Source organism: Acomys russatus, chromosome 29 (assembly GCF_903995435.1).
Source record: "Acomys russatus chromosome 29, mAcoRus1.1, whole genome shotgun sequence".
Lineage (NCBI taxonomy): Eukaryota > Metazoa > Chordata > Mammalia > Rodentia > Muridae > Acomys > Acomys russatus.
In genome coordinates, this window is record NC_067165.1 from 27,397,898 (window position 1) to 27,425,218 (window position 27,321).

At 51.3% G+C, this 27,321-nt stretch overlaps 1 protein-coding gene across 1 annotated transcript in view; it reads right to left on the reverse strand.

The window, feature by feature from the left end:
- Nucleotides 1–317: 317 nt before the first annotated feature.
- Nucleotides 318–27,321, reverse strand: part of Wdtc1 (WD and tetratricopeptide repeats 1) — a 51,495-nt gene continuing 24,491 nt past the window's right edge. The window contains exons 4-16 of the mRNA XM_051171029.1: nt 22,286–22,332; nt 21,700–21,811; nt 15,528–15,715; nt 12,972–13,154; nt 11,337–11,431; nt 10,733–10,848; nt 9,339–9,411; nt 8,725–8,833; nt 7,664–7,837; nt 4,546–4,781; nt 3,681–3,861; nt 2,428–2,620; nt 318–1,596 (exon numbers count right to left, since the gene is read on the reverse strand). Coding sequence (XP_051026986.1) covers nt 1,399–1,596; nt 2,428–2,620; nt 3,681–3,861; nt 4,546–4,781; nt 7,664–7,837; nt 8,725–8,833; nt 9,339–9,411; nt 10,733–10,848; nt 11,337–11,431; nt 12,972–13,154; nt 15,528–15,715; nt 21,700–21,811; nt 22,286–22,332 — 1,905 coding nt within the window. The 3' untranslated portion in view covers nt 318–1,398. The remainder of the gene's footprint in view (nt 1,597–2,427; nt 2,621–3,680; nt 3,862–4,545; nt 4,782–7,663; nt 7,838–8,724; nt 8,834–9,338; nt 9,412–10,732; nt 10,849–11,336; nt 11,432–12,971; nt 13,155–15,527; nt 15,716–21,699; nt 21,812–22,285; nt 22,333–27,321) is intronic.

Here is a 27,321-nt window from a genome sequence, read left to right on the forward strand (position 1 = left end):
GAAGAGACAGGGGAGCAAGTCCCAGCAGCAGGAGAAGCAGCAGCAGCTGTTTCCTTCACCAATAAATACACTTCATTACCAAGCTAGAAGAGAGGGGTGGGATGAGGGCCTGGGGGGGCAGGAAGGGGGAGAAAGAAGCTGCCACCTGTGTCGCTGAGATTAAAGCAATGAGATGGTGCCAGACCCCCCACCACTAGCCTCACCCCCCCTAGTCTTCTTAAAACTGTGAAAAAGCTTTTAACATGGCCCTCCTGTCTCCAGGGCTGCTCAGAAGCTTGACTGAGAGGAGGCACCTGGCAGAGACAGGGGTGGGTGGGGGGAGGGAGGGAGGGAAGAGGGCTGCTTCTCCCTGGAGGCTGCAGCTGGAAGGCTGCGACCCAGAGGAAGCACACAGGGCTGGGGGAGGCTCCAGGGCAGGAGCCGAGGGGGCAGAGGGAGAGGGAAAGCTTGGTGGTGGAGTGGCCGCTGTGTCCAGTGTAAAGCTTGGGCTGCCCAGGAGGGATGGCTGAGCTAAGGACTTCCCCACCCCCTCCCCCTAGAGCAGCAGGGGACAGAGAAAAGCCATCACTTCTTTGGTCTTTGTGGCGGCTCAGCACATGGGTGGGAAGGGAGGGCAGGGAGGGCAAGAAGAAGGGGCCTTAGGAAGCGCCGCCTCAGCAGAGTAGGCCTGGCTGGGAGCTCTGGCAGAAAGGTCACAGTGAGGCCGAGGAGCGCCCCAGGAGAGTGGCCATGGCGCAAAAGTACTTGCATGGGCAGGTGGGGTGGGGACGAGGTGCCCCACCTTCTGCCACATCATAGGAAAGGCAAAGCCCCCAGAGACAGCCTAGGAGAACAGGCCCAGGAGGGGATGAGGAGGCGCCTGCCACTGCCCACTGCCGCCAGGGCAGGTGGCCTGACTTTGCCACTCCAGGGCTCCTATCTTTCCTTGCTTCCACCCTAACACTGGTGGCTGTGAAGGGACCTTCCAGAAAGACCACAGGGGAGCTAGCCCCGCAGGCAGGAGAGCAAGAGTGGGCAACAACAGGCCAAGGCAGGCCTTTGCCAGCAGGGAGCTCCTCCCCCTTTCTGCTGCCAACTTAAAGGGCAGGGCAGTCCTTGAAGACAGCTCTGGCTCTAGCCTCCCCACTGGAGGCAGAAGGGGTTTCCAGAGACACGGAAGCAGGAGGTGAGGGCGGACGGAGGGGCTTTCCCTCCTGCTTTTTTGCTCAGGGCTTGGGACAGTCAAGGGACAATCAGCCCAAGAGTCTGAAAGCCAGCAAGTTGCAGCAATCCCCACCCACAGTGTCAAACTAACAAACAAAACAGGGGAAATGAAAAAATGAGGGTGGGAAGACAATCCAAAACAGAACCCAACCCTCTGCCCTCCTGCACATGGCTGGGGACTGGGGCTAGGAGCATCTAGCTGGGCCGGCACTGCACCTGGCCCTCTGAGCTGTCCTCGTCATCAGAGGCCCCAGCGCCTCCGCTGCTAAGGCCTGTGATCCGGTAGCCCATGTCCAGCAGCATCGCCTCCAAGGGGTTGGCATTCATGCGCCGCTGGTTGGCCTGGGAGGCACCCTCCATATCCTCCACAACTCGGCCTGTGAGGTCTTCACTCTGTGAAGAGGGGGTTCTAGTGAGCACTGGACGGGGACAGAGGGCATAAGAGAGGGCACGTGGACTGTGGCATGGGGTTGGGGGAGGGAAACACACATCCTGGGAAATATAAGAGGAAATACCTACTTCAGAACATGTTAAGAGATCACACTGAGGTGTCTTTGGGGCACACAAGGTGAACGCACTGGGAGGGGATACGCAGGCAGGAGTACATGTCGGGGGGATGCCTCACATGGCTTGGGGACCAGATACAGCCCCCTACCTCTCATAGCCCTTTGCATTTTCTCTCTCAAGGAAGGCTCTCATGGGGTCCTCTCTATAAAAGTCACAGCAAATCAGTTCTGGATTCAGATCTACGTGAACTTTCAGCTGCCCCGGGAAGGCACACCTGCCCACTCTACTGAGAACAGAGGCGGCCACACTGGCTCAAGTACTCTGTGCATAGGAATCAACTCCAAAGTCTGTGCCCCTTCCTGGACTCAAGGAGTCAGCCCTCAAAACAGCCTCTGAGCAGAGCCATCACAGAGCACATGAAAGAAAGGCCTCTGGGGAGCTTGAGGCGCTCCCACGAGAGGCTGGTCTGGTTCTGCCTTCCCTCCTGCACACCTGCTCTTCGTGTATCGGCATTTCACCTTTATGGCCAGCTCAAGGATACACTCCCCGGGTACAAAAGCCAGGCTCACCCCAAGATTGCTTCAAGAGCTTTCTGAAGCCGAGGGGCTCCCCACTTCCCAGCAGCTTCTAGCCTGACCCTGATGCTCAGCTAGAGGCTCTAAACACAGCCCTCATGTGCCTTGTCGCGCAGCCTTGGCCACCTTGCCGTGCCCTCACCTCTGGTCGTGGGTTCCACAGTCTCACAACAGGGTCGATGCCGCTGGTGGCCAGGAAGCAGTAGCTAGGGTGTGGCTGCAAGCAGTTGACGATGGAGTCATCTCCCTGAAGCACTCGGACTAGGTTGGTGGTCTCTTTTTCCCAGATGAAGAAGGAGCCATCATCAGAGCCACTGACTATGTACTGAGCATTGCTGGCAGGGGGCAAAGGGCAGGGAGGTCAGGTGGGAGACTGTTCTAAAGGCTCAAGTAAAGGCTTGAGGGACTAGGTGCAACTCAGGAGCGCTGGGTGCAACTCAGGAGCACTCAGTTCCTCATACCAGGGGGCTTTCCTTGACTAAGAACTCTCCTACGCAGATGGGCTCCCTCGTCCTAGTCATCACTAGTAGCATATAAAACCCCGCAACCAGCCGGGCCTACAAAGTGAGTGCAAGGATACTTTGAGCAATTTAGTGAGAGTCTGTCTCAAAATAAAATCAGATAGCTGGGTGTGGTGGTGCACACCTATAATCCCACCACTAGGGACCCAGACAATCACTGATGTTGGTTTTTGGGTTTTTGTTTGTTGGTGGTTGCTTTTTGTTTTTGTTTTTCGAAACAGGGTTTCTCTGTGTAGCCCTGGCTGTCCTGGACTCACTTTGTAGACCAGGCTGGCCTCGAAATCACAGTGATCCGCCTGCCTCTGCCTCCCCAGTGCTGGGATTAAAGGCGTGCGCCACCACGCCCAGCCAACTTTCTATCTATCTCTTTAAGAACACCCTCATCTAGCTAAGCCTTCCCTCAGCAACCCAAGACTACCAGACCACCAAACCTGACAGTACATCCACAACACAGGCCTCACACACTGTTGACATTCAGGGGCGATCTTGACATACACCCAAAGGGCATAAACAAAGGAAGGCTGGGGCACGGGTGGTAGTGTCTGCGGATACGGGCTCTGCCCTCCTGAGCACACAGTGGTCTGAGATGACCAGCCTCTGAGACTTCCTGCCTCCCTTTTCAGCAGCAAAGAAAAGCTCCAAGTGTCCAGTGGGACACGAGACAGAGTGGGGAGGGGCAGAGGAAACCGTTCCAGGCACAGCTCTGGACTCCATGAGTGGGTGGGTGGCTTCGCTGAATGGACAAAGAAACAGGTTGGCCAGAGGCACCAAAGGGGACAAAGGCAGAGCCAGGCATGTCTTCCCATGTGGCCCCTCCCACAAGCCCCTGCCGCCAACTGTCATGGGCACCCTCCTCCCGTTCAGGGCCTCAGACCTGCCAAAGAAATTCGCCTCCTTGATGTCCGTTGTGGTGTTGCAGTGGCCACAGTAGCGGAACTGGTAGTCACAGCTCCGCTCCCGCAGCACCATTTCGTCTTCTGAGATGGAGTCCTTGCGACTTGTGCTTCGAAGGCGAACTGGACCGCCGCCGCCGCCGCCAGCTGCCTTCTTCTCCTCTGGGGCAGAGATGAAGGGAGGTGAGAAAGGTCCCTTCATTTCCTCACAGCCCTCAGCCCAGAACAAGCAATAAAGCCCCCCCCCCCACCCCGCCTCCACTTTCCTCTGGAGAACTGAGAGGCGGGCTGTAGAAAGACGCACTGCTGGCTTCAGCCTGGACATGGCTCCCACACAGCTAGTTCTCCGCCTCCAGTCAGCCCATTTTCCATATTTGTAGCCCATTAGCCTGGCCTGCAACTCTAGCTAGAGGACCCAGGCAGACTTCCGGTGCCCTTTGCAGATGAGACTGGTCTGGAGGCTGTATCCATGGCCACACACAGCTCCCCTGGAGAAGCTGGGCCTCAGCACTGCCCTCGCCACTGTCTGCAGCACGTGCACAGATCAGAACAAAGGCAGCAAACATCACTCGCCTCTCTCAGCCCAGTGCGCTGCCAAGGCCCTGTCTGGGAACAGGCGGGGAAGGAAGCTCCAGCTGGGGCCCACACAGCCTGACTGGGCTCTACCTGGTGCCTTGAATGCTAGCCGTAACCCGCACCGCAAACTTTCCGTAGGAGGTGCTGGCTGTCCCCTCCTTCAGCTATGTTAAGTGAGTTTTAGGGCTCAGCAGACTGAATCCACATCTGAAGCAAGGGCCTTTGGATCACAGAACCATGCCTTTTCCAGACCATTCGGCACTCACTCACCACCGTCACTTTTGGAGAAAAGGGCAGCTGTGATGTCACGGCCGAGTGCATCACAAGCACTGCTGTGGGCCTGCTCGGGGAACTTCCCTTTGAAGTCATCCAGGCACTCCAGAGCCTCAGCCACATACTTCAGTTCAAAGAGGCACCGGGCCAGACGGAAGTGCGCCTTCAGGTGGCAGGGGTTTAAGGAGATGGCCTTGAGGCAGTCTCGGAGGGCGTCGTAGTGGTCACCATCCCTGGGGAGGTAGAGGGATGTAGCTTAGAGGTGAGGTCCTGTGGCAAACACAAGTTCTCCAGCAGTCTCCGTTTCCTGTGGCTGCCTCCAGGCTATCTCTGACAGACCTCACGGCGAGGAGACATGGAGGTAAAGGAGGCTTGGCTTACCCCAGTATTCCTTGGGAGCCAAGTAAGCTGAGGAGCAAGTCAGGAATCCTGAGGCCTGAGGTAGTGAAAAGCAGTGTTGGGCTGCCCTCTGCCGGGCACAGGCTGCAACTGCGCACTGGTCACCTCAGGCACCCGCAGCTCTGCAGCAGAAGGCCTGGCATCCTGCCCACCTCAGGCTCCCCAAGCCCTCCTTCTCTCTTCCTCCATCCACCCCCTCAAGTCCCCCTGCTGGCCTTCAAAGCTACGTCTGAGGCAGGGGGCCCTCAAGGACAGTTCTGTGGTCTGGAGAAGCCAGAAGTGCTAGGCCGGGGGCTCGGGGTCTGACCAGCAGGCAGCATGCCCTTAGCCAGACCCCCCTCTGCCCTGGCTGACTGATCTGCAGCAGCTGTGGCCTCCACCTCCTGGGGCTGGAGGATGGGGCCTGACTGTCTGGCAAAGTCAGCTCTCTGGAAGCTGATGGTGAGGGGGCTGTGCGCACCAGGAGCTCCAACTCCTCTCTACTCTTCTCTCCAATGGAAAAGTATAGATAAAGGAAAGTGGAGATGCTTTTTATTGGAGGGGTGTAAGGGGGAGAGGCCCTCCTTTTCTTATGCTGAGCCAGGACAGGAGGCACACCTCTCCTGTTGCCCCTGTCTGTAGTGAGAACCACTTTGCCCTATAGAAACATGTATATGTTCATTTTTTCAATGCTGGGCTAAGGTGGGCCTATCTCCCCAGGTGACAAATGAGCAGCAACCCCTAAAGCCAAGGGTCCCTCCAAGGGCATAGCTCACAAGGCTCCTGTATGGCTACCATCAGCCTGTTCCAGAAGGTGCCTCCCAGACTCTCCTGTTGCCAGGTAAGTGAGAGGAGCACCCAGCCCTTGGAGCCCCTAGACTAGGAAGGGTCAGCTAAGCAATGTGGGGCAGGCAGGAAACAGAGCCACTTTGGTGTGCGCTCTGCGTCAGGATGAGTGGCTATGACGAAGGAGCAGGCACTGTGTGGAAACCCAATTACTGCCTGCAAGGTGCCCCTTCTGAGCTCCTAGCAAGAGCCAGCCCAGAGACCAGCCGGGAGCCAGAGGGTGGTCTGTTTCCAGGAGCAGATGGCAGCCCTGGGGAGACTGGCCTGGGACAGAATGTCACATTCTAGGGGTCACTGGCAGGCATGTGGGGATGGGCGGGGGGGAATGCAGGCTGGCCCCAGGGCTCACCCATCCTCAATGCTCTGCCAGATCAGTGTCCCTGAAAAGACAGCCCTCTGCACATCCGTGCTCCAATCTCTCCAGTAGCTGCCCATCACACACTGAATCCAGGCCAGACGCCACCCTCTGCATTCCAAGCCCTTTCCAGGCAAGCCCCAGGCTACCTCACAGACTCAGCCCCTGCCAGTCCTTTCCAGAACCCTACGCTCCAGCCAAATGGATTTGCTGTTCTGAGGCAGGCTCTTCAGTCAGTCCCCGCCCCCAGGCCTTTGTTCACACCATTTCATCTCCCTGCAGTGTCCTTCCCCACAGTCCTCTCCACCCCCTCATCTCCTTGCCTAAGCTGCCCACACTTCAAGCCCATTCAGGCACCACCTCTTCCTGAGGCTTCCCTGATCCTGAGCTAGGTGACTCAACTCCTCTCGATGCCCACAGCACTTTGCCTGACCATTAACAAGACTTACTGCTTCCTGCATCTTGCATGTTTCAGGCTGAACTATGTCACACACTTAATCCTTGGTCCAGCGACTGCACACTTCAGGGCACAGGAACTCAGGGACAGAACTGTCTCCCCAGTACCTAGTACATACTAGGAGCTCAGAAAACAAGCTGTGGGTTAGGAAACCACCAACTTCTCTCAGCAAAAATACAGACACAAAGCTGAGCTCTTGATGAGGCTGCCACATCCTACCCAACCCCTGGAACAGAGGTGACACACCTCAGGTGGCCCCCAGATAGTCCTCTTCTGAATGTGGGTGCCCCTTGATCCCTGGGGAAACTCCTGATGCTTAAGCTAACTTCTGCGTGTGTGGTATCTTCCCCACCCCCATCCTGCTGACTTGGGTGGGTTTCTTAAGCTTTCCCAGGCCTGCCTAGTTTCAGCCAGACGATGGCACACCAGCTGGCCTGTCTGTCTGGGCAGAGCCGACGGATGCCAGACGGAGCAGAGATGGCTGTGGGCCCAGCTCTATCCATCTAGTCTTGGCCCTGGCTGGGGGATGGGGGTCCGCCTGCCTGCTTGTCTGATGGTGCTGCAGGCAGGACTGGATCCCTGGTGGTCTCTGAAGATGCAGAGTGTCTTAGGATACTGACCGATCTGTCCCTTTACCACCTATCCCAACATAATCTACTTGACCTCAGGCCTCTGAGGTCTGATTTGTACTTGGTCCAGTGAGTGGGCCTAAAAGCCCAGAAAGCAGATGTAGGGCCATTTGGCTACAGAGTCATCTTGTGAAGATACCAACTGAGTTAGTTCATCAAGCGCCTCAGTAGCAGCTACCAAGATTTCACTGTTCTGTCCAAAGTCCAAGGCAAGGCCGATTCTCCAGTAATCAGGAACAATTCCCTCAACCCCTGCTTCACTCACACTTTACAACAAAGCAAGGTGGGAAGTTCCTGCAGCACTAAATGTCTTGTGCCTGAGGGATCCTGGTGGAAAGGAGTGGCTCTGTGAGCTGGTGGGAGCCAATGCCACCTTCTCTGGGTGCCTTAGCAACGTGGGTCCGGGTGCTTCCGCCCCTTCTGCCCCGGGTCCCCTGCGAGCCCACTCACCACTTGCGCTTCATGTAGGCGGCAGCTCGGTTCCCATAGAGCATAGCGTTGTGAGGGGCCTTCTGCACAGCCTTGCTGTACAGCTGGATGGCCTGGGTCCACTGCTGGCAGGCAAAGGCTTCGTTGGCTTGCTGCTTCACACGTTCCAGGTACGGGGGTAGCTCCACCTGGGGGCTGCCAGGCGAGAGGAGCCAGGCGAGAGGAGCCAGGTCAGACCAGCTAAAGGTTGGTAGTCCTACCCAAGGGCTGCGCACTGTTTCGTGGACCCGAGGATCTCACTGGCACCCAGGAGAAGGGGCCACTCGCACCCTGAGCTTGGGTTATTACCTATTACCATGAGAGAATATGCACACAATCCCAAATACTGTGAGCCAGTAAAAGAAAGGCAGAGGGAAGGCTGTTTGGACAGCTAAAAAGCAATTATTAATCAAATGCTTGGCTGAGGTGACAGCCACCGATGTGGCCTGCCCCCACACTGAGATAGACCTTGTGACCATCCTACCTCTTCCTATGACTTTGGGGAATTTGAACATCATGCATCTAAGCGCAGGAGAGGGGAGAGAAGAGAACAGAGGCAGGGATGTGCTATGAAGTGGGAATAAAATACCAGGGAGGCATCGTCTGTGTGGGAGAGGCAGCTAGCCCCTGCACCCTTACCCCAGCGGCTGCTACAGAGGGGCAAGCGGCAGTCCACCATCTGGGATTCCTATCTGCATTCAGGTCAGGAGGAAGTGTGTGTGTGTGTGTGTGTGTGTGTGTGTGTGTGTGTACACACACATGTGTGTTTTAAACTTTTGTTGACATTTCTTTTTGTATCGTGGGTGTTTTGCCTACATCGATGTCTGTATGTGTGTGCTGGAGGAGGCCAGAAGAGGGCACTGGATCTAGTGGAAATGAGGCTGCAGACAGTTGTGAGCTGCTCTGTGTGTTCTGGAAATGGAAGCTGGGTCCTCTGACTTGACTGCTGAGTAGTCTGGCCCCCAGAAGAGAGGTTTACAGGACATGCTCATCCATAAGCTGTAACTAAGACATGAAAGGTGATCAAAATCAGCTGGCCTCACCTGATACACCCCTTGCTTTCCGGCAGCCGGAAGCCATTGCTGTGGAGGTGTAGGCCATTCGACACGCCATTGGACACACCATTGGTAGACATCTTGCCATTTTGGACTTCTGGAAGGATGTACAGAAAGTAAGAGTGACAGCTCAGGAGGAGGGCTTCAGTCCTCTACATGCCTTTGGCTTCCAGCATGTCTGACTACCCTCCCAGGTCAAAGCCAGTCCCAGAAAACAAGTCAGGACAGACTGGCAATGGTAAAAAGAAAAGCCTGTGCACCCTCTGCTGGTGAAAAGAGGACATAGCTTCTGTCTGACATTTCCCTGCAGCGGAGGTTGGGGAGGGATGAGGGGTGAGAAGGTGGGTGCATCAGCTGTAAGCCACAGAAAGAAATCCAGGAACCAGGATAAGAAGGGAACCGGCAACTACTTCAAGTTCTTAGGCAGCACGGTACCGGGAGGACCCATCACCCATAGGGGCAGGATGCAAAGGGTTGACGGACTTCTCTGACCTGCTGTGGTTGTCCTAAAAAGGCTACTGTAGAGATCTAGGCTTCTCCACAGAGGTGAAGCACGCAAGGCCCCACCCACCACAGCACAGACTCCCTTAGGGAGAACTTACCCACTGAGTGACATTTTCTAGGCAAGAGGAAAGTATATGGCCGTTGCTTGTAAGTCAAGTCAAACAAATACACCTGAGTTGGGGAGAGATGGAAGATGCTGGAGCTTTTAAGACCAGAGTTCTGAGCTGACTGTGAGCACTGAGCATGGAACCACCCAGACAGGAACCCTGAGCAGGAAACTCCTCCTGGCTTTGGACTCTTGGGGCAGGCTGTAGGACTACTCAAAGCCCTTGCTGACATGGTCATTAACTGGAAGCACATATTTAAATTAGAAAAGTCCTCAAAGGCCATAGATATCTTGTTTTACAGACTGGAAAACTGAGGCCTCAGAGAAGAGAAGCTACGAAAAGTGACACTGCACTGACTGCTCTCAGTAAGCAACTATTATCTGTTGACACTTGCTCAGTGTTGGTCTCGGATCTGTTGGGTGTCCTAGATGGACTTACCCCAGAATGCCCAGCACAGAGAGCCCGTTGGTTCTACCACCATCCTTTCTGCAGATTCAGAATGTCAGACTTTACCAGGGTCCTAAGAGCAGGACTGAAGCCAGGGCCCCTGCCTCTGCCTGCTCTCTCCGCCAGGCCCTCATCCTCACCACCCGCTGTCCAGCCCTCTCTTTTGTGTGTGTTTACACCCTGCTCTGTAAGGGGTCATTGTCAGCCTCAGGACACTTTGTGTTGCATTTGTCCCTATCATGCCTATGATAATGCTAGTGCCACAGCATTATCATAATGGTGGCTGGAGATGGATTTCTACAAGGCTCGGCAGCACACCTTGAGCTGAGAGCACACTAACAGAGGGTCCAGCACTTTGGTACTATTGAGTGACACTTCTCAAAGCTGGCCCTAGATCACAGCCTGGCTAAACTCTGAGCCTCAAAGATTTCCTCACAGAAGAGGAAACTGAGGCTCAGAAAAATATAGACACTTGCTTGAAGTCACTGTAAATAGCTAGTTTTAAATTAATTAATTAATTAATTAATTAATATGCATGAGTGCTCTGTTGAGATATACACCTGCAGGCCAGAAGAGGGCACCAGATCTCATTACAGCCTGTTGTGAGCCACCATGTGGTTACTGGGAATTGAACTCAGGACCTTTGGAAGAGCAGCCAGTGCTCCTGACCTCTGAACCATCTTTCTAGCCCCTATTCCCCATTTTTTTTTTTTTTTTTTTTTTTTGGTTTGAGACAGGGTCTCTCTGTGTAGCCTTAGCTGTCCTGGACTCGCTTTGTAGACCAGGCTGGCCTGGGACTCACAGAGATCTGCCTGCCTCTGCCTCCCCAAGTATAGGGATTATTGGTGTGCACCACCATGCCCAGCTAGAAGCTGTTGCTTTTTATCTGCCAAGACAGGGACGGATGGTGGGAGGGTCTCACCAGGCATTGAGCCTACCTGCTCTCCTCCCATGTTGACCAGCAGCTCTGTGCCATTGGGGCTGAAGGTCACATAAGTGGCAACCAGCACTCTCAGACGGCTGTTATAGTCGGGCAGCTTGACCGGCAGGTGCCCTGCCAACAAGAGCACAGTGACCCTAGGATGAGACTTTTAAGCCCCTTAAAGAGGTAGAGACAGTCAAAGTGAAAATGCTAGCAATCAGCTTCATGGAGTGGCTCCAAGTTCGGAGCCCTTGGTACAGGCAAAGGGCCAGCCGCTTATGCTCGTCCTCAGTCATTTTGTGTCTTTGAGGCAGGGTCTCGATCTTTACTCCTGATCAGTGCTGTGGTGTTGAGCCTCCCACCTTAGCCTCAGGAGTTCTGGGATTACAATCCCATTTTACAGAGAAGAAGCTCACCAGGGTTAAGTGATTTGTTGACAGTTACACAGCTAGTCAATGGCAAGTCAGGAGTAAAGCTCAGATCTGTCTGATTCCAAACTCCCTGTTCTTGACTGCTGTCATCCCCGTCCTCCCCTCTCCCTCCTTCTTCCCACCCCATGCCCCTTCCCCCCTACCTCCCCCATGGCCCCAGGGTCTAGTCAAGAGCCAGGCTGGGCCTACCTGCCACATAATACTGCGCTGCACCATCTGGAAGGGGCTTCTGCCGGTCACAGAAGGTGTGCACACCCGCTGAAGGACTCTGCTTCATGCTCTTTCTGATGGGAAGAAAATCAGACAGGTCAAAACTCTAGTTTTGTCCCTGGCAGGCTGGATCACATGCCAGAGGAAACCCAGGGCTGTGCTCCTAGAGATACAGAGGGACAGAAGGTGTCTGTCCTCCTGCCACTAGCAACCTCAAGGCTTGCTGTTGGGAGGGCTGTGGGCCTATCCACCAATGAAAGCAGAGCAGACCAGGCCTGTCCCAGTCACAGAGGCCGAGGCTGGAGAACGAGCGAGGGGAGACAGCCCTCTTCTTTCTTTCTTTTGTTTTGTTTTCTTTTTCAAGACAGGGTTTCTCTGTGCAACCCTGGCTGTCCTGGATTCATTTTGTAGACTAGGCTGGCCTCAAACTCACAGAGATCCGCCTCACAGAGTGCTGGGATTAAAAGTGTGTGCCACCATGCCTGGCCGATAAAAATGTTTTTAATACTTTTATTTATTTATTTATTTTTAAAAAGATGTATTTCTTTATTATGTATACAGTGTTCTGCCTGCATGTACAACTGCAGGCCAGAAGAGGGCACCAGATCTCATTATAGATGGTTGTGAGCCACCATGTGGGTGCTAGGAATTGAACTCAGCACCTTTGGAAGAGCAGTCAGTGTTTTTAACCTCTGAGCCATCTCTCCAGCCCCTTAATGCTTTATTTTTATTTCATGAGTATTAGTGTTTCTTCTGCATGTTTGTTTGAGGGTGTTGGATCCCATGAAATTGGAGTTCCAGACAGCTGTGAACTCCCATATAGGTGCTAGAAATTGAACCGGGTCCCCTGGAAGAGCAGCCAGTGCTCTTAGCCACTAAGCCATCTCTCCAGTCCCAATAAATAAAATTATATGTACAAAATATTCCATGTGTAAGACTCTAACTCTGGGGTCAGGTGTGGTGACACTATCCCAGCACCTGGGAGACAGAGTGTATGTTTATGAGCTCAAGGCCAGCCTGGTCTATATAGTGAGTTCTAGACCAGACAAGCCTATGTAACAAAACTTTGCTTCTGGGCTGGAGCGATGGGTCAGAGGTTAATGGCACTGACTGCTGTTCTAGAGGTCCTGAGTTCAATTCCCAGCAACCACATGGTGGCTCACAACCATCTACAATGTGATCTTTTGGCATGTAGGTGTACATGCATGCAGAATAATAAATAAATAAATCTTAAAAAAAAAAGGGGGGGGGAAGAAACAAAATTTTGCTTCAAAAAACAAAAAGCAGTGGGCAGAGGAAAAAACAAAAACCAAGACTGACTCTGGGGTTGCTAAGAGGCTCCACATGCCAAGTCTGATGACCTGAGTGTGATCCCCAGGACCCACATGATGAAGTCAGAGAATTAACTCCCTAAAGGTCCTCTGACCTCTACGCATGCACCATGGCACTTATGAAGCTACCCCCCCACCCCACTCCCACCCCCAGATAAAGACTGGAATTAAAAAGACCACTACTCTGTACAGATACCAATAACGCTGAGATAACTAGTGACTCATGGGATGGGATCACAGGCCAGTGTCCCCTGTGGGCTGCCCACGAGGCTGCTGGTCCTACCTGTGGTTATGGATCATGCGAATGTCGTAGAGTCTCACAAAGGGCCCACTGGCCCCGACTGCCAGGCAGTTGTTATCCTGGGGGTTGACGGTGAGGCACTTGGCCTCCACCATGGGGCCACAGTACTCTGTCAGGTCAATCAGCACCTCTGAGTGTTTGCTGTTCTCCCGGAGGTCGTACTGGCTGTAACAGAGGACAGATTTAGTGGCTACACCACTTCTAGGAAGAAGAGGAGAAACCATGTCCTTGTAATGCCAGAGCAGAGGGCGTCTGCTCCGAGACAGGTGCTATCCTGGAACTCACTTTGTAGATCAGGCTGGCCTTGAACTCACAGAGATCCCACCTACCTCTGCATCCCTGAGCACTGAAACTATAGGCCCGGCTTGCAGTAGGCTTCTTAGCATATTTTGATTTATCCTAAATTAACCCCTTAGGGTAGATACTCCAGTTCAGATTTTATAAATGTCAGCACTACTGCTACTATTATTCTGCCAGTGATTAGTAATAAATACTGAGTGAAACTGTTCTGTTCATCCAATACTGCCCTGAGTGTTTCACACGTACTATTTAATTAAAACACCACCAGCCCCGAACACTGAGGTTCAAAGAAATGCAGTAAACTGTGTGGGATGTCACAGCTTTGAAGTGCAGAGCAGGGATAACCGGCTAAGACTACGGCATGTAACTGTTCTGCTGGCTGGGTGTCATGGTAGATGTTTGGAATCCTAGCTTTCAGAAGGCTGAGGCAGGAGGATCATGAGTTCAAGGCTTGGGCTCACAGTAAGTTTGAGGACAGCCTAAGATGCATAGTAAGACCTCTTTTTGTTTTGTTTTGTTAAGTTTGTTTTTTGAGACAGGGTTTCTCTATGTAACCTTGGCTATCCTGGATTCTATCTGTAGACCAGGCTGGCCTCGAACTCATAGATATCCACCTGCCTCTGCCTCCTTGAATGCTGGGATTAAAGGTGTGAACCACCATGCCTGGCAAGACCTTGTCTTAAAAACCAATCAACAAACCAAAACCTCCAAGCCCAAAAAACTTACTCAGATCTGCTCCTTCCTAATCTACTTTCTTTTAGGAAACAAGGGCTGCATGGCTAGTGGGAGGTAAGAAAAAAGAGAGCCGAGCTTATCTGAGAGCTGTGAAAGGGCACCAAAGCCAGGGCCAGCCCTCGGGCCCCAGCTGCACGCAAAGGAAAAGCCCATGTGCCTACAGCAGCAGCACACACCTGCCTCTGCAGCGGGGTGGGTTTTGCTGCCATTACAGAAGGGGGCACAGCACCCCCCATGCACTTACACATTTCTTGCCTAGGTGTCTCTAATGGCCTCACTCGTTTACTTGTCCTTCTAGGCCATCCTCACTGAATGCTCTTCCTAAAATAGTCTGACATCCTTCTTCTGCCACTTGCTAAGTGTTAAGTTTATGGAACTCTAGTCTGACTTTTAAGACCCAATTTCACATACCCCACATTCCTCAGTCTTCTGTGTGGGCCAATTATATCTGTGGCCTTCCTCCCTGCACCCCCCGCCCCCAAAGTTAGGAATTGACTCTAGGGCTTCAAATATGTTAGGTGGGCTTTCTGCTACTGAGCTGTGTTCTCAACCAGTAACTACAAAGGCATCTTGTATGCAACTTTACCCTGCCTTCACAACACCTCTCATGTGGGGAACCCACTCTGTCTCTTCTTGCCTGCTCTTGAAGGCCCAGCTTCTGTTCATGGGGCTGGGACACTTCTGCTGATGGGGACTCTACCCAGGTTCTCAAGAGTCCACCTGATGCTCGATTTGTTGGCATCCACCGGCTGGCCCTGACAACAGGCCAGGCAGTTGGGTCAGCAAGTGCTTCCTGAATGTGCCATTGACCAATTGTGATTATTCTTATTTTATAGACGAAGAGACTATAGTTCTGGGGTGGAGTGGCCTCTTCAGACCTAACACTGAGAGAACTAGGATTGGACCTGTGCTGCCTTCTGTTATGGCTTCAGAGCCCTGCCTGTAACTGCACTGCAATGAGTTTATACTTAATGCATCTCTCTGACAGCAGAAAGAAGATAAGGGAATAGAAGGGATGGACAGTTAAAGCAAGCTGGAGAAGTGAGAGAAAGCTGTAAGGCTGCACCTGGAGAGAACAGTGACAGCAGGGGATGCTGGGGTGCGCTTGTAAATCTAACTGCTTAGGAAGCACAGACGGGGGTCTGCAGAGCCAGAGTCTGAAACCAGCCCGGGGAACAGAAAGACCCTCTCTCAAAACAATAGTCAAGAGGTCCAAGTATAACCTGGGCTACAGAGCAAGACCCTGTCTCCACATCTAATCCCCCCATGAAATGGGGCTGTTGGCACGTTAGCTCAGTGGTGGAAAACTTAACTGGCATGCAAGAGACCCTAGGTTTGATTCCCAGCACCCCAAAGGGAAAAGGAAAAAAGGGCAATGGCGCCACCTTTGTCTGAAGGGAGCAGGGCAAACACACAAGGGACACGGGAACAGGGGAGATCCAGTCCCCCTGCTGAAGGGAGAGGCCAGGTCTGTGGAAGGAGGCGCCTGGCAGAGCCACTTACCGGATGAGTCCATCCTCAGCGGCACTCCAGAACGTGTTAGGCCACATGGGTGCTGTGGCGATGCGCTTCACGCGGTTTGTGTGGTCTCCATACATGTGGATCGTCTCCTTTACCGTCAGGTCATGGACGTGCACCTTGGAGTCAGCTGCCCCAGTGATCAAGATTCGGTCTCCAGCATGAGGCAGGAACTGCTCAGGAGAAAGTGAATGATTGGCAGGAGATAGGGCAGAGCTGGCTATCAGAGGAGACTGACTCGGATGTCAGCGCGCCTTTTCGCTCTCATGCCACTCAGGAAAGTAAGGTCATCTCTAAAAGCTCACTGAAGTAACCATGGGCAGTGAGCTGCGCGCAGTCAGCGTAGCCGCCACTTACACGGAGCTGGATTGCTAAGGAGCCCTCTTCCTGGTTCTTCTCCAAGCAGGAGCTGAGTGGATGAGTCCTAGCTGTCACTTACAGAGAACTTCCAAACCCAGACCACAGGGCAGCTACTTTATCTTGCTGACACTGAAAATAATCTCATTATACCCTGGAGGCTGGGAATGTATCTCAGTGGGGAGCATTCACCTAGCATGTGTGAAAACCTAACTTCAGTCCCTAGCACAGGCAAAGAAAACCACCTTTAAGGAGCATGGGCTACGGCTGTAGCTTATTGGCAGACTACATGTGTAACATGTATGAAGTTCTGGGTTCAATTCCAGTACCAAAGTAAAGTAAAGCCAATGATCGAGTTTCAGAACACAGTCCAACTGTTCAAACCCAAGCTTGTCAGCTTTATTTGTATATCAGTCAATCCACCCACACATCTGTCCATCCACACATCCGTCCATCCACACATCTGTCCACCCACACATCCGTCCATCCAGGTTTGATGCTGGTGACTAAGCACACATGATTCCAGAGCTAAGGTAACAAAGCTGAAGTGGTTCAGAACTGGAAAGAATAAACCAGGAGTTTTAGGAGATTGGGTATTTTTTAACGGTCTGTTTCTGTGGAAAAATTGGGAAACTGGATAACAAAGTTTCTTTTGACCTGAAACTCTCACTTCTAAGTGAGTAAGGGAAGAGGGGATCTGGGCAAAAACAGTCAGTACAGTGCTCCTTATAACAGCAAAGGGACAGATGCTGGACACTGGGGGGAAGGGCTGACCACTGCAGAGACCACCACCATCACCCCAGGGAAGTGGGGAACAGGGCGTTCCAGACACATGGGACAAAACCAAACAGTTCAAACAGTTATAAACGTGCCCTTGATATACAAATAGGACACAGTGTTATCAGCTAACCCTGAGGAAGAAAATGTTTGGGGTTGATGTTAGTTGAGCGTGTGTGTGTGTGTGTGTGTGTGTGTGTGTGTGTGTGTGTGTGTGTGTGTGTGTGTGTGTGTGTCTCCTCTCTGTCATTCCCTGTACTCAGGACAGACTGGCATAGAGAATGACAGGCAAGTGCTCTACCACAGAGCTATATTCCAGCTCTCCTTTTTAGTTTTTATTTGGCAGAGAAAGTAAACAAGACTTTTTCTGCCTTGCCATATGCACATTAGGAGAAGGAATGTTTTTAGGGGCAAGCAGCAATCTTTAATCCTGTTGGAAGATAGCATAGATCCCAGCAACGCAGAAACAAAAAGGAGAGCCCTCCTTGCTGCCACATTGTAGTGTACCACCATGGCCACCAGGGGGCGCACATGCATGGAAAGATTGCCCAGTGAGTAAAGGCACTTGCCATACAATCCTGTGACTTGGAATCAACCCTGGGCAGCCAAAAAGGAAGGAGAGAACCAACTCCACAAAGCTGTCTATTACTTCCGCACATAGGCTATAACCCAGATCACACACCTATATAAATGATAATAATATATTTTGAGAATGTATTTTCAGTCTAGTGGTGGTGGCGCAGGCCTTTAGTCCCAGCACTCAGGAGGCAGAGGCAGGGAAATCTCTGAGTTCGAGGCCAGCCTGGTCTACAGCGCTAGTTCCAGGACAGCCAGGGCTACACAGAGAAAGCCTATCTCAAAAAATAAAACAAAACAAACAAACAAAAAACCCAAAATCAAACCAAACAAAAAACAAGAACAACAAAGAAATAAAATTTAGATTTTTTTTTTCTGGGTTTCTCTGTGTAGCCCTGGCTGTCCTGGAAACCAGGATAGCCTCAAACTTAGAGATCCCCCTGCCTCTGCTCCCTAAATGTTGGGATTAAAGGTGTGTGCTACCACCACACAACCGGGAAAATGTACTTTTAAAACACCAAAACCCAAAAAATCAAAACAAACAACAACAACAAAAAAAACACCAGAAGAGACATGCAGGAGGACTGTCCACGTCTCTGAAACAGTGGTGCCACATGGACGGCTCAGGCGGTCACTCCAGGGTTGACTACAATGACAAGACTGTCCAGCTTCTTGTGGCACAAGGGACCCACACATCATGTGTTGGTCATCAGGACCATGAACCAAGCTGCAGTTGTTCTGCTTCTAGAAAAATGACGGGACATAATCCACAGGAGGTGAGAGTCTGTGGGAAGGAGGCAGTGTGTAGGGTAGTAAGACCCGGAGCACTCTAAGCTATGACTTCTGGCAGCTCTTGACAGGCGCCTGGGAAAGGAGTCTAGAAGTAGGTCAGCCACACACCTGTGCATGCCCACCAACATCAAAGAATAGAATTTCAGGGCTGAAAAGGCCAATTCCTCACAGGTCATTTCAGACCTTTAAACCTGGCAGCCAAACAGCCTCAGTGCTGTGCCCCTGACCCCGAGGGCACTGCAAGGTCCCCAGGAATGTGAAGCACGCAGGAAAAGATGTAAAACTTGTTCTTCCATCTAGAGAGCGAGGAACTGAGGGGATTAACATTCCTGGTGATCTGCTGGGCCAGGCCACATCAAGCTCCTACAACCAGGACCAGATGTGGCCAGTAATCTAAATGACCCTTACAGCCAGGGCCTCCCCTAGCTCCCACAACCAGGACCAGAGGTTCTGTAGGACTGAGACCAGGCCAGACCCTTTCTTAGGCCTCTTAAGCTAGTCAGGGAGCTGATCTCTGGAAATCATCTTCTTGGAAAAAGTGACATGTGCCCCAAGTCAAGGTTCCCCCACGCTCCCAAGACAGGGTTTATCTGTGTAGCCTTGGCTGTCCTAGACTCACTTTGTAGACCAGGCTGGCCTTGAACTCACAGCAATCCACCTGCCTCTGCCTCCTGAGTGCTGGGATTAAAGGTGTGGGCCACCGTACCTAGTTTGAACTTTTGTAAAAAATATAATTTATTTATTTTTATGTGCATCGGTGTTTTGTGTGCATGTATGTCTGTGGATGTCAGACAGTTGTGAGCTACCATGTGGGTGCTGGGAATTGAACTCAGGTCCTCTGGAAGAGCAGTCCGTGTTCTTAACTGCTGAGGCATGAGGCATTTCTCCAGCTTTTTTTTTTTTTTTTTTTTTTTTTGAGACAGGGTTTCCCTGTGTAGCCTTGCCTGTCCTAGGCTTGCTTTGTAGACCAGGCTGGCCTGGAACTCACATCGATCCGCCTGCCTCTGCCTCCCGAGTACTGGTATTAAAGGCGTGCGCCACCACCACCACCTAAACTTTTAATCCTCTTATTTCCACCTCCCACCAAGTGCAAGGACTTGATTATTTGTGTGTGTAACCAAACCTGATTTGCAAGCTCTTTCTTAGAAATCAATTACCTAAGTGAATTGTACTACTAACCCTCAGGGTTGCTACTTGCTCATTAATATATACTTTGAGATTTAAAAAATATTGGCTTAAACCAGGAGTAGAGGCACACGCCTTTAATCCCAGCAAAGGCAGGCAAATCACTGTGAGTTCAAGGCCAGCCTGGTCTACAAAGCGAGTCCAGGACAGCCAAGGCTACACAGAAAGACCTTGTCTTGAAAAACCAAAACAACAACAAAAACAGGTGGTAGTGGAGCACGCCTTTAATCCCAGCACTTGGGAGGCAGAGGCAGGGAGATCTCTGTGAGTGAGGCCAGCCTGGTCTACAAAGTGAGCCCAAGACAGCCAAGGCTACAGAGAGAAACCCTGTCTCAAAAAAAAAAAAAAAAAAAAACCAAAACAAACAAAAAAACCCAAACAAACAAACATACAAAATTGGCTTGGAGAGATGGCTCAGCTGTTAAGAAAACTACCTGCTCTTCCAGAGCAACCAGGACTGATTTCCAGCACAAGCGCATACATAGTAGCTCACAACCCTCTCACGAGCACTGTGTACCACGGGGTACATAGATACACATGATGCAGACAAAACACCCACACACATAAAACAGAAAAAAAAACTCTTTAAAAATTTTAAACATGGGGCTGGAGAGATGGCTCAGAGGTTAAGAGCACTGGTTGCTCTCCCAAAGGTCCTGAGTTCAATTCCCAGCAACCATATGGTGGCTCACAGGCATCTATAATGAGACCTGGTATCCTCTCCCGGTGTTCAGACAGAACACTATATACAAAATAAACAAATAAATAAATCTAAAAAAAAAATTTAAACGTGTATGTGTGTGTGTGTGTGTGTGTGTGTGTGTGTGTGTGTGTGTGTGTGTGTGTGTGTGTTTGGTTTCTCGAGACAAGGTATCTCTGTTTTAGCCCTGGCTGTCCTAGAACTCACTCTGTAGATCAGGTTAGTTTTGAACTCAGAGATCCACTTGCCTCTGTCTCCCAAGTGCTGGGATTAAAGGCATGTGCCACCACTGCCCAGCTAGTGTGTGTGTGTGTGTGTGTGTGTGTGTGTGTGTGTGTGTGTGTGTGTGTACACACAAAAGGCTTTAAAAGAGGGTGTCAAAGATGATGGAGCTGGAACTGCCCTACATAGGATGCTGGGAACTGCATTCTCAGGTCCTCTGCAAGAGCAGTAAATGCTCTTAACAGCTGAGCCATCTCTCTGCCCAACCCCTCATTTGTCTAACTTATTCATTCATTTGTTCATGAATTTGGAAATCCTCTTTAGCTGCTTCCTCTTTACAGGAGAGGAAACAAGCTTAGAGAGGACACTGGGTTTGCCTGCTCACATACAGATACACGAATTGAGGAACAGCCAGCTGGCTCAGTGGGTAAAGGTGCTTGCCACAGGGCCTGATGACCTGAATGAGCTCCAAGACCACAGGGAGAAAGGCAAGAACTGAAGCCAGGTGTGATGGCGCACACCTTTAATCCCAGCACTCGGGAGGCAGAAACAGGCGGATTGCTGTGAGTTCGAGGCCAGCCTGTCTTGAAACCTCACCCCAAAAAGTAAGGCAAGAACTGACTCATGCCAGTTTTCTTATGACCCCCACATGTACCATAGCACATATGCACATCATGACACACATGTGCTCCCACACATGGTTCTGAGAAGAACATGGAAAAGAGGCGGTTTGAGCATCACTATCCAATCCTCACAGCACAGGACACACTACACCCACACAGCCCTGCCACCACAGGGATATGTACACAGGACACACTACACCCACACAGCCATGCCACCACAGGGATATGTACACAGGACACACTACACCCACACAGCCATGCCACCACAGGGCTATATACACAGGACACACTACACCCACACAGCCCTGCCACCACAGGGATATGTACACAGGACACACTACACCCACACAGCCATGCCATCACAGGGCTATATACACAGGACACACTACACCCACACAGCCCTGCCACCACAGGGATATGTACACAGGACACACTACACCCACACAGCCCTGCCACCACAGGGATATGTACACAGGACACACTACACCCACACAGCCCTGCCACCACAGGGATATATACACAGGACACACTACACCCACACAGCCCTGCCATCACAGGGATATGTACACAGGACACACTACACCCACACAGCCCTGCCACCACAGGGATATGTACACAGGACACACTACACCCACACAGCCCTGCCACCACAGGGATAATGTACACAGGACACACTACACCCACACAGCCATGCCATCACAGGGATATATACACAGGACACACTACACCCACACAGCCCTGCCACCACAGGGATAATGTACACAGGACACACTACACCCACACAGCCATGCCATCACAGGGCTATATACACAGGACACACTACACCCACACAGCCATGCCATCACAGGGCTATATACACAGGACACACTACACCCACACAGCCATGCTGACAACCTAGTTCCACCATGTGGCTTGTCTTGCTCACCTTCACAGAGAAGATATTTGCTGTGTGTCCTGTGTGCATGGAGAGCAGCTTCTTGTGGTGCAGCGGGTCCCACACAATGGTGTGCTGGTCATCAGAACCAGAAGCCAGCAAGCTGTGGGCAGAGGTAGGAGGTGAACGCCCCAGGCTGCCTCTTCCCCACCCCCATTCCAGAGTTGGGCATGCAGAACTCAAACAGTAGGTGTCGTAGAGTTTAAGGTTAGCTTGTAAATATTAGTAGCTTTTATTCTGCTTTGTTAAGAATTTTCCAATATTCTCCCAATAGGGCTTGGATGTTATCCAAACTTTAATCCCAGCACTCAAGGAGACAGAGGCTGGTGGATTGCTGTGAGTTTGAGGCTACTCCTGGACTGAGAGTTTGAGACAGTCCAGGACAGCCAAGGCTACACAGAGAAACCCTCTTAGAAGAGGAGGGGGGAGGAAGAGGAAGAGGAGGGGGTGGGGTGGGAGGGGGAAGGGGAGGAGCACTAAGTCAGAGAGCAGGAGTCTATCTCCTCAGATATACCATAGCAACGAACCCTCTCCCAGCCCTCTGGCCCCTTCCCCAGCCTGGCTAGCTCACACTTACTCTCCTTTCTCATTCCACTCCAGACAGTTGACGCATCCTGAGTGACCCTGGGGGAGGAATAGAAGGGTAAGAAGAGATCTGATTGGACAGCTTCTTGGGAAGCTCAGTGCCAACAAGTGGGGCTAAGCAAGCAGGCAGCCGCTCCTCCAGCAGCTGCCAGGGACAGTAAAAAAACCAAAACACAAAACCAAACTCTTTCTTTCTGCCCCTGTCCCTGGACGACATGGGCACAGTTCCTTCGAGGGGCAGGTTCAGGGATAGAGCGCTTGCCGCGTTCCTCGTTCCTCCATCCTCACTCCTTACCAAAGGAAGACCCTAGAGATTGCTGCAAAGAGGTCATCTGAGCTAGGGCATCTTACCTTAAGGGTTAAGAGATAGAGAAAGTGGGGCTGCAGAGATGGGATCAGTAGCTAAGAGCACTTACAGAGGACCCAGGTTCGACTCCTGAAACTCCAATTCCAGGGGATCTGGTGCCCTCTTCTGACCTCAGTGGCTCACAGGCACATGAGGGCAAAACATTCACACACATGAAATAAAATAAATAAATCTTTTATTTTGGTTTTTTGAGACAGGCTTTCTCTGTGTAGCCTTGGCCATCCTGGACTTGCTTTGTAGACCAGGCTGGCCCCAAACTCACAGCCATCCACCTGCCTCTGCCTCCCGAATGCTGGGATTAAAGGCATACACCACCACCACCCGGCATAAATAAATAAATCTTAAGAAAGAACAGAGAGAGTGAGGCAGTCAATGGGAGCGCAGGGAGAGATGGTGAGGCTAGGAATCTACAAATAAGCAGAGGAAGTGAAGCAGCAGGCCCCAGTTCACAGCGAAGGAGATGAAACGATTATGTAATCTTTCTGTCCCCGCGCCCTCCCTCCTTCCTTAGAGCACCAAGATTACCACTGGACTACCAGCTTCCTGCCTGAAATCAGACCAAGTGTCCCAGGAAGCACAAATCCATTTTTCTTGCCACGGTGACGGGTTCAGGAAGTAGAACTAATCCAAATGGTGCATAGCACTTGTGTGGTGCAGTGGTGAGCTGAGGGATGGGCCTGGATCTGGAATCAGATGCGGAGAGGAATCCAGGCGCCAGGAGCTGCTGGGAAGGTGCGCCCCATTCTGAGGAGAGCTGGGGTATACAGGTGCCTTGCCTTCTCCAAGGCCAGGCCATGTGGGTGTAGCTGACTCTTGAAACTGTAGCAAACATTTTGCCACCTTGAGGGAAAGCAGCCCTGGGGTGAAATCTACACCCAGAGGTGAGCTCAGGCCAGAGTCTTAGAAAATGGAGCCAGGCTGACTACAGGAACAGATCCTGACACATACCTCCTCCTGCCCCTCAGTTCCTTTGTGTTTAAGACAATTCAAACTGGGCTGTTACCTGTGGTCCAAAGCTTCTAAAGCAGGCATCCCAGTCTGTAGCCTTCAGGATATCCTGCCTATCCAGTGACCCTGTGAGAGACGCCCGGCTTTCCTGCTGGCTCCTACTGCCACCTACATGATGGCTCTGCAGCTGATTGTTTCTTCCACCAGACTGAGGCCTGCAAAAGCAGGCTTTATAGATTACGCCGCATGTCCAAGGCCAGCCTCAGTGCCTCGCAGGTATCTGCTGCTGGTAACAGACCAAATGGCACCAGGGGGGGCTAGTGAGAACTGAGGGGTACAACCACATCTAATTTCCTAGCTGTCCAGTCAGAAAAGACCATGCAGTCTCTCCACTTCCCAGCACAGGCTCCTCTCCCCTCTGAGCTGCAAGTCACTCCTGTCAGGCTCTGCACTCGAGTAAACAGCTGGACTGCCCTCTGCCTCTGCTCAGTCATGGCGGGTCACCTGCTGCCCGAAGGCCTCTTGCTTTCTCATACACTGGTTGCAACCTCACACCTCCACCTGAGTCAAAATCATTTCTATCCTTGTGCCTGAGGCCACGCATCTTGGGAATCTCTAGGTGCACCCAGGACCTAGAATGGCTGCCGCTTAGTGAGGGCGAAGCTGAGTACTTGTGCGGGCAGGATGACAGCCCTCCACTGGTGCCCTGCCATCATTCTGGGACCTGCAAATGTTACCTGAGGTGACAGAAAGGACTTTGCAGGTGTGACTACGGTTAGGACTCTGGGATGGGAAGATGATCCTGGACTGTGCAGGCGGGTTCACTCTAGTCACGCGGACCTGTGCTGCCTACAGAGAAGTAGACAGATGGAGGTGCCAAAGAACTGTACCAGCCACTGCTGGCTCTGAGGCGGAGGGAAGGGCCAGGAGCCAAGACTTGCAACAGCCTTAAGAAACTGAGATTAGCAAAAGAACTTCTTTTGGAGCGACCTAGCGGCCAACACCGTCTTTTGGCCCTGGGAGGCCTGTGTCAGATTTCTGACTTCCGGCAATGGCGGGACATCCCTATCTTCGTGCCTGAGAGGCTGAGGCAGGAGGACTCTTGAGTCTGCGGTCAGCCTGACTAGACATGAAGCGTCAGGCCGGCCGGAGCTCTCCAGCAAGACACTGCCTCAAACACCAAAAACAAACAAAATGAAGAGAAACGGAGGCTGGAGAGGTAGTTTGGAGCTTCCAGGACTCAGATTTGGGGGTGCCTGGGCCACAGCGCATATATAGGGGTCAAAGGACAAGTCAGGTCTCTCATTCGACTATGTGTACGAGCTCCTTGGGCTTGATGACAAGGGCCTTTATCCATGGAGACATCTCCTCAGACCTATACGGTTATTTAGTGTATGTGTTTGTACATGTGCATATGGTGTATGTGTGCACAGGTGTGGAGGTCAGAGGACAAAGACTGATTTCCTCCTCATACCAAGTGGATTTATTCGGTCTGGCTTGGCGGTTAGCCAGAACACATGTAAAAGCTGGGGGTGGCAGCACCTACCTACAGCCCCAGGAAGAGAAGAGAGCAAAGGCAGCCAGATCCCCGCATTTCCGTGACCGGCCAGTCCAGCTTTCATTAGGGGGCTCCAGATTCCATGAGAGACCCTGCTTCAAAAACTACCATGGAGGGCCAGGTATGGCGCACACACCTTTAATTTAACTCCCGGCATGTGGTAGGCAGAGACAGAGGATTTCTGTGAGTCTGACACCAGCCTGATCGACAGTGAGTTCTGGGACAGTTAGGACTTAATAGAGAGATCCTGTCTCAAAAGCAAACATACAAAAAACAATGTGGAGGGCTGCAGAGATGGTTCAGCAGTGCAGAGAGCACTGGCTGCAGTTCAGGGCCTGCGGAGGAGCTGAACACATGTGTGATAATGCTGGGTCGAATCGTACACATTTGGTGTTGACCTCATTATTCCTTCCTATAGGGAAGACTACGTTTCAGCAACATTAAATAACTCTTGTGCTATTATGATCTAACAAGCATCACTACAAAGGAGCGAGGATTGGATAAGAGAAAAGGAAAAATATATATATATATGTATTTATCAACTAAATATCATCCATCTATCTATCTGTGGTAGAGTGCACTTAGCACATGCAGGGTCCTAGGTTCAGTCCTGAGTACTAGATCAGGCAGTGGTGGCACATGCCCTTATCCCAGCATTTAGGAGGCAGAGGCAGGCGGATCTTTGAGTTTGAAGCCAGCCTGAGCCAGCCTGGTCTACAGAGCAAGTTCCAGGACAGCCAGGGCTACATAGAGAAACCCTGATTCAAAAAACAATCAATCACCACTACCACACACACACAAAAAAATCATCTATTAGCAAAAACGTACTTCAATTTCTGACATAACAGACAAGCCTAAGCAGGCAAGACAAAAGCCATAACTCACAACGGGAACTTTTCCCTATGCTGAGCCCACACCTACTGTAAAGCTCTCCAGCCTCACAGAGTCGGCCTTTGCCAGACCTTAGCCTATAATAGGTATTCTTCTACATGTACATACTATTGTGCTGAGTAATACAGGGGACTCTGGAGGGAGAAAGGAAAACCACACAGTCAGATTAGTTAGGTAGTGATTAGGTGCCATGAAGACCATAAAGCACAGTGGTTAGACACAGTGCAAATGCACTGTGGTCAGAGAAGCTCTCTCTTTCAAAAGACAGGAACTACCCTGGACATCCTCACTCATCTGAGTGCCTAGATATACTGCTGGTATGCACATCACACACCATATACTTCATAGTCTACTTGCCTGAGTATGTGAGGGAATTAGAGCTGCTTTCATACTTTTGTTCTCAGGTGATTTAAACACGAATTTACTTCATTATATAAAGTAAGTGTTGACAACTTTTTCTGTAAGGGGCCAAACAATAGATATTTTAGGTTTTGCATACCATATGGGCTCTGTATGAATCATTCAACTCTGCTGTTGAATCACTAAAACAGGCAGACAATACATAAATGAATGAGTGTGGCTGTGCTCCAATAAAACTTTATTTATAAGAACAGGTGGCAGTGCACTTGAGACTCATATGGAGATGCAAAGGACTCAGAATAGCTAAACAATCTTGCAGAAGAACAAAGTTGGAAGACTCCCATGCCCTAATTCCCACTGCTACAAAGAGGTACTGCCCTTAGAACAGACATTTAGATCAATGATGTAGGTTGACAGTTAACAAAACAAAATTACATTTATGGGTACTTAATTTCTGTTAAGAGTGCCAAGACAGCCGGGTGTGGTTGCACAGGCCTTTAATCTCAGTACTCGGGAGGCAAAGGTGGGCAGATCATTGTGAGTTCGAAGTCAGCCTGGTCTACAAAGTGAGTTCAGGACAGCCAAGGCTACACAGAGAGACTCTGTCTCAGGGTAGAGTGGGAGTGCCAAGACACTTCAACAGTTTTGCAACAAATGATGCTGGGACAACTGGACATCCACATGCAGAATACTTAAGTCTGGGCTGGGGTAGAGTTCTGTGGTACAGCAAGAGGTAGGCTTGATCCCCAACACCACCATCAACAACCAAGAGTGAGTGGCAGGTTGGAGAGTGGCCTCAGTATTTAAGGCTCACAACCAAAACCTCAAGAATAAAGAGGGAACCCTCTTAGGGACCTTAATTTTGTCGCCAACACCCTACCCCACTGGATATCTTCTTTGAATT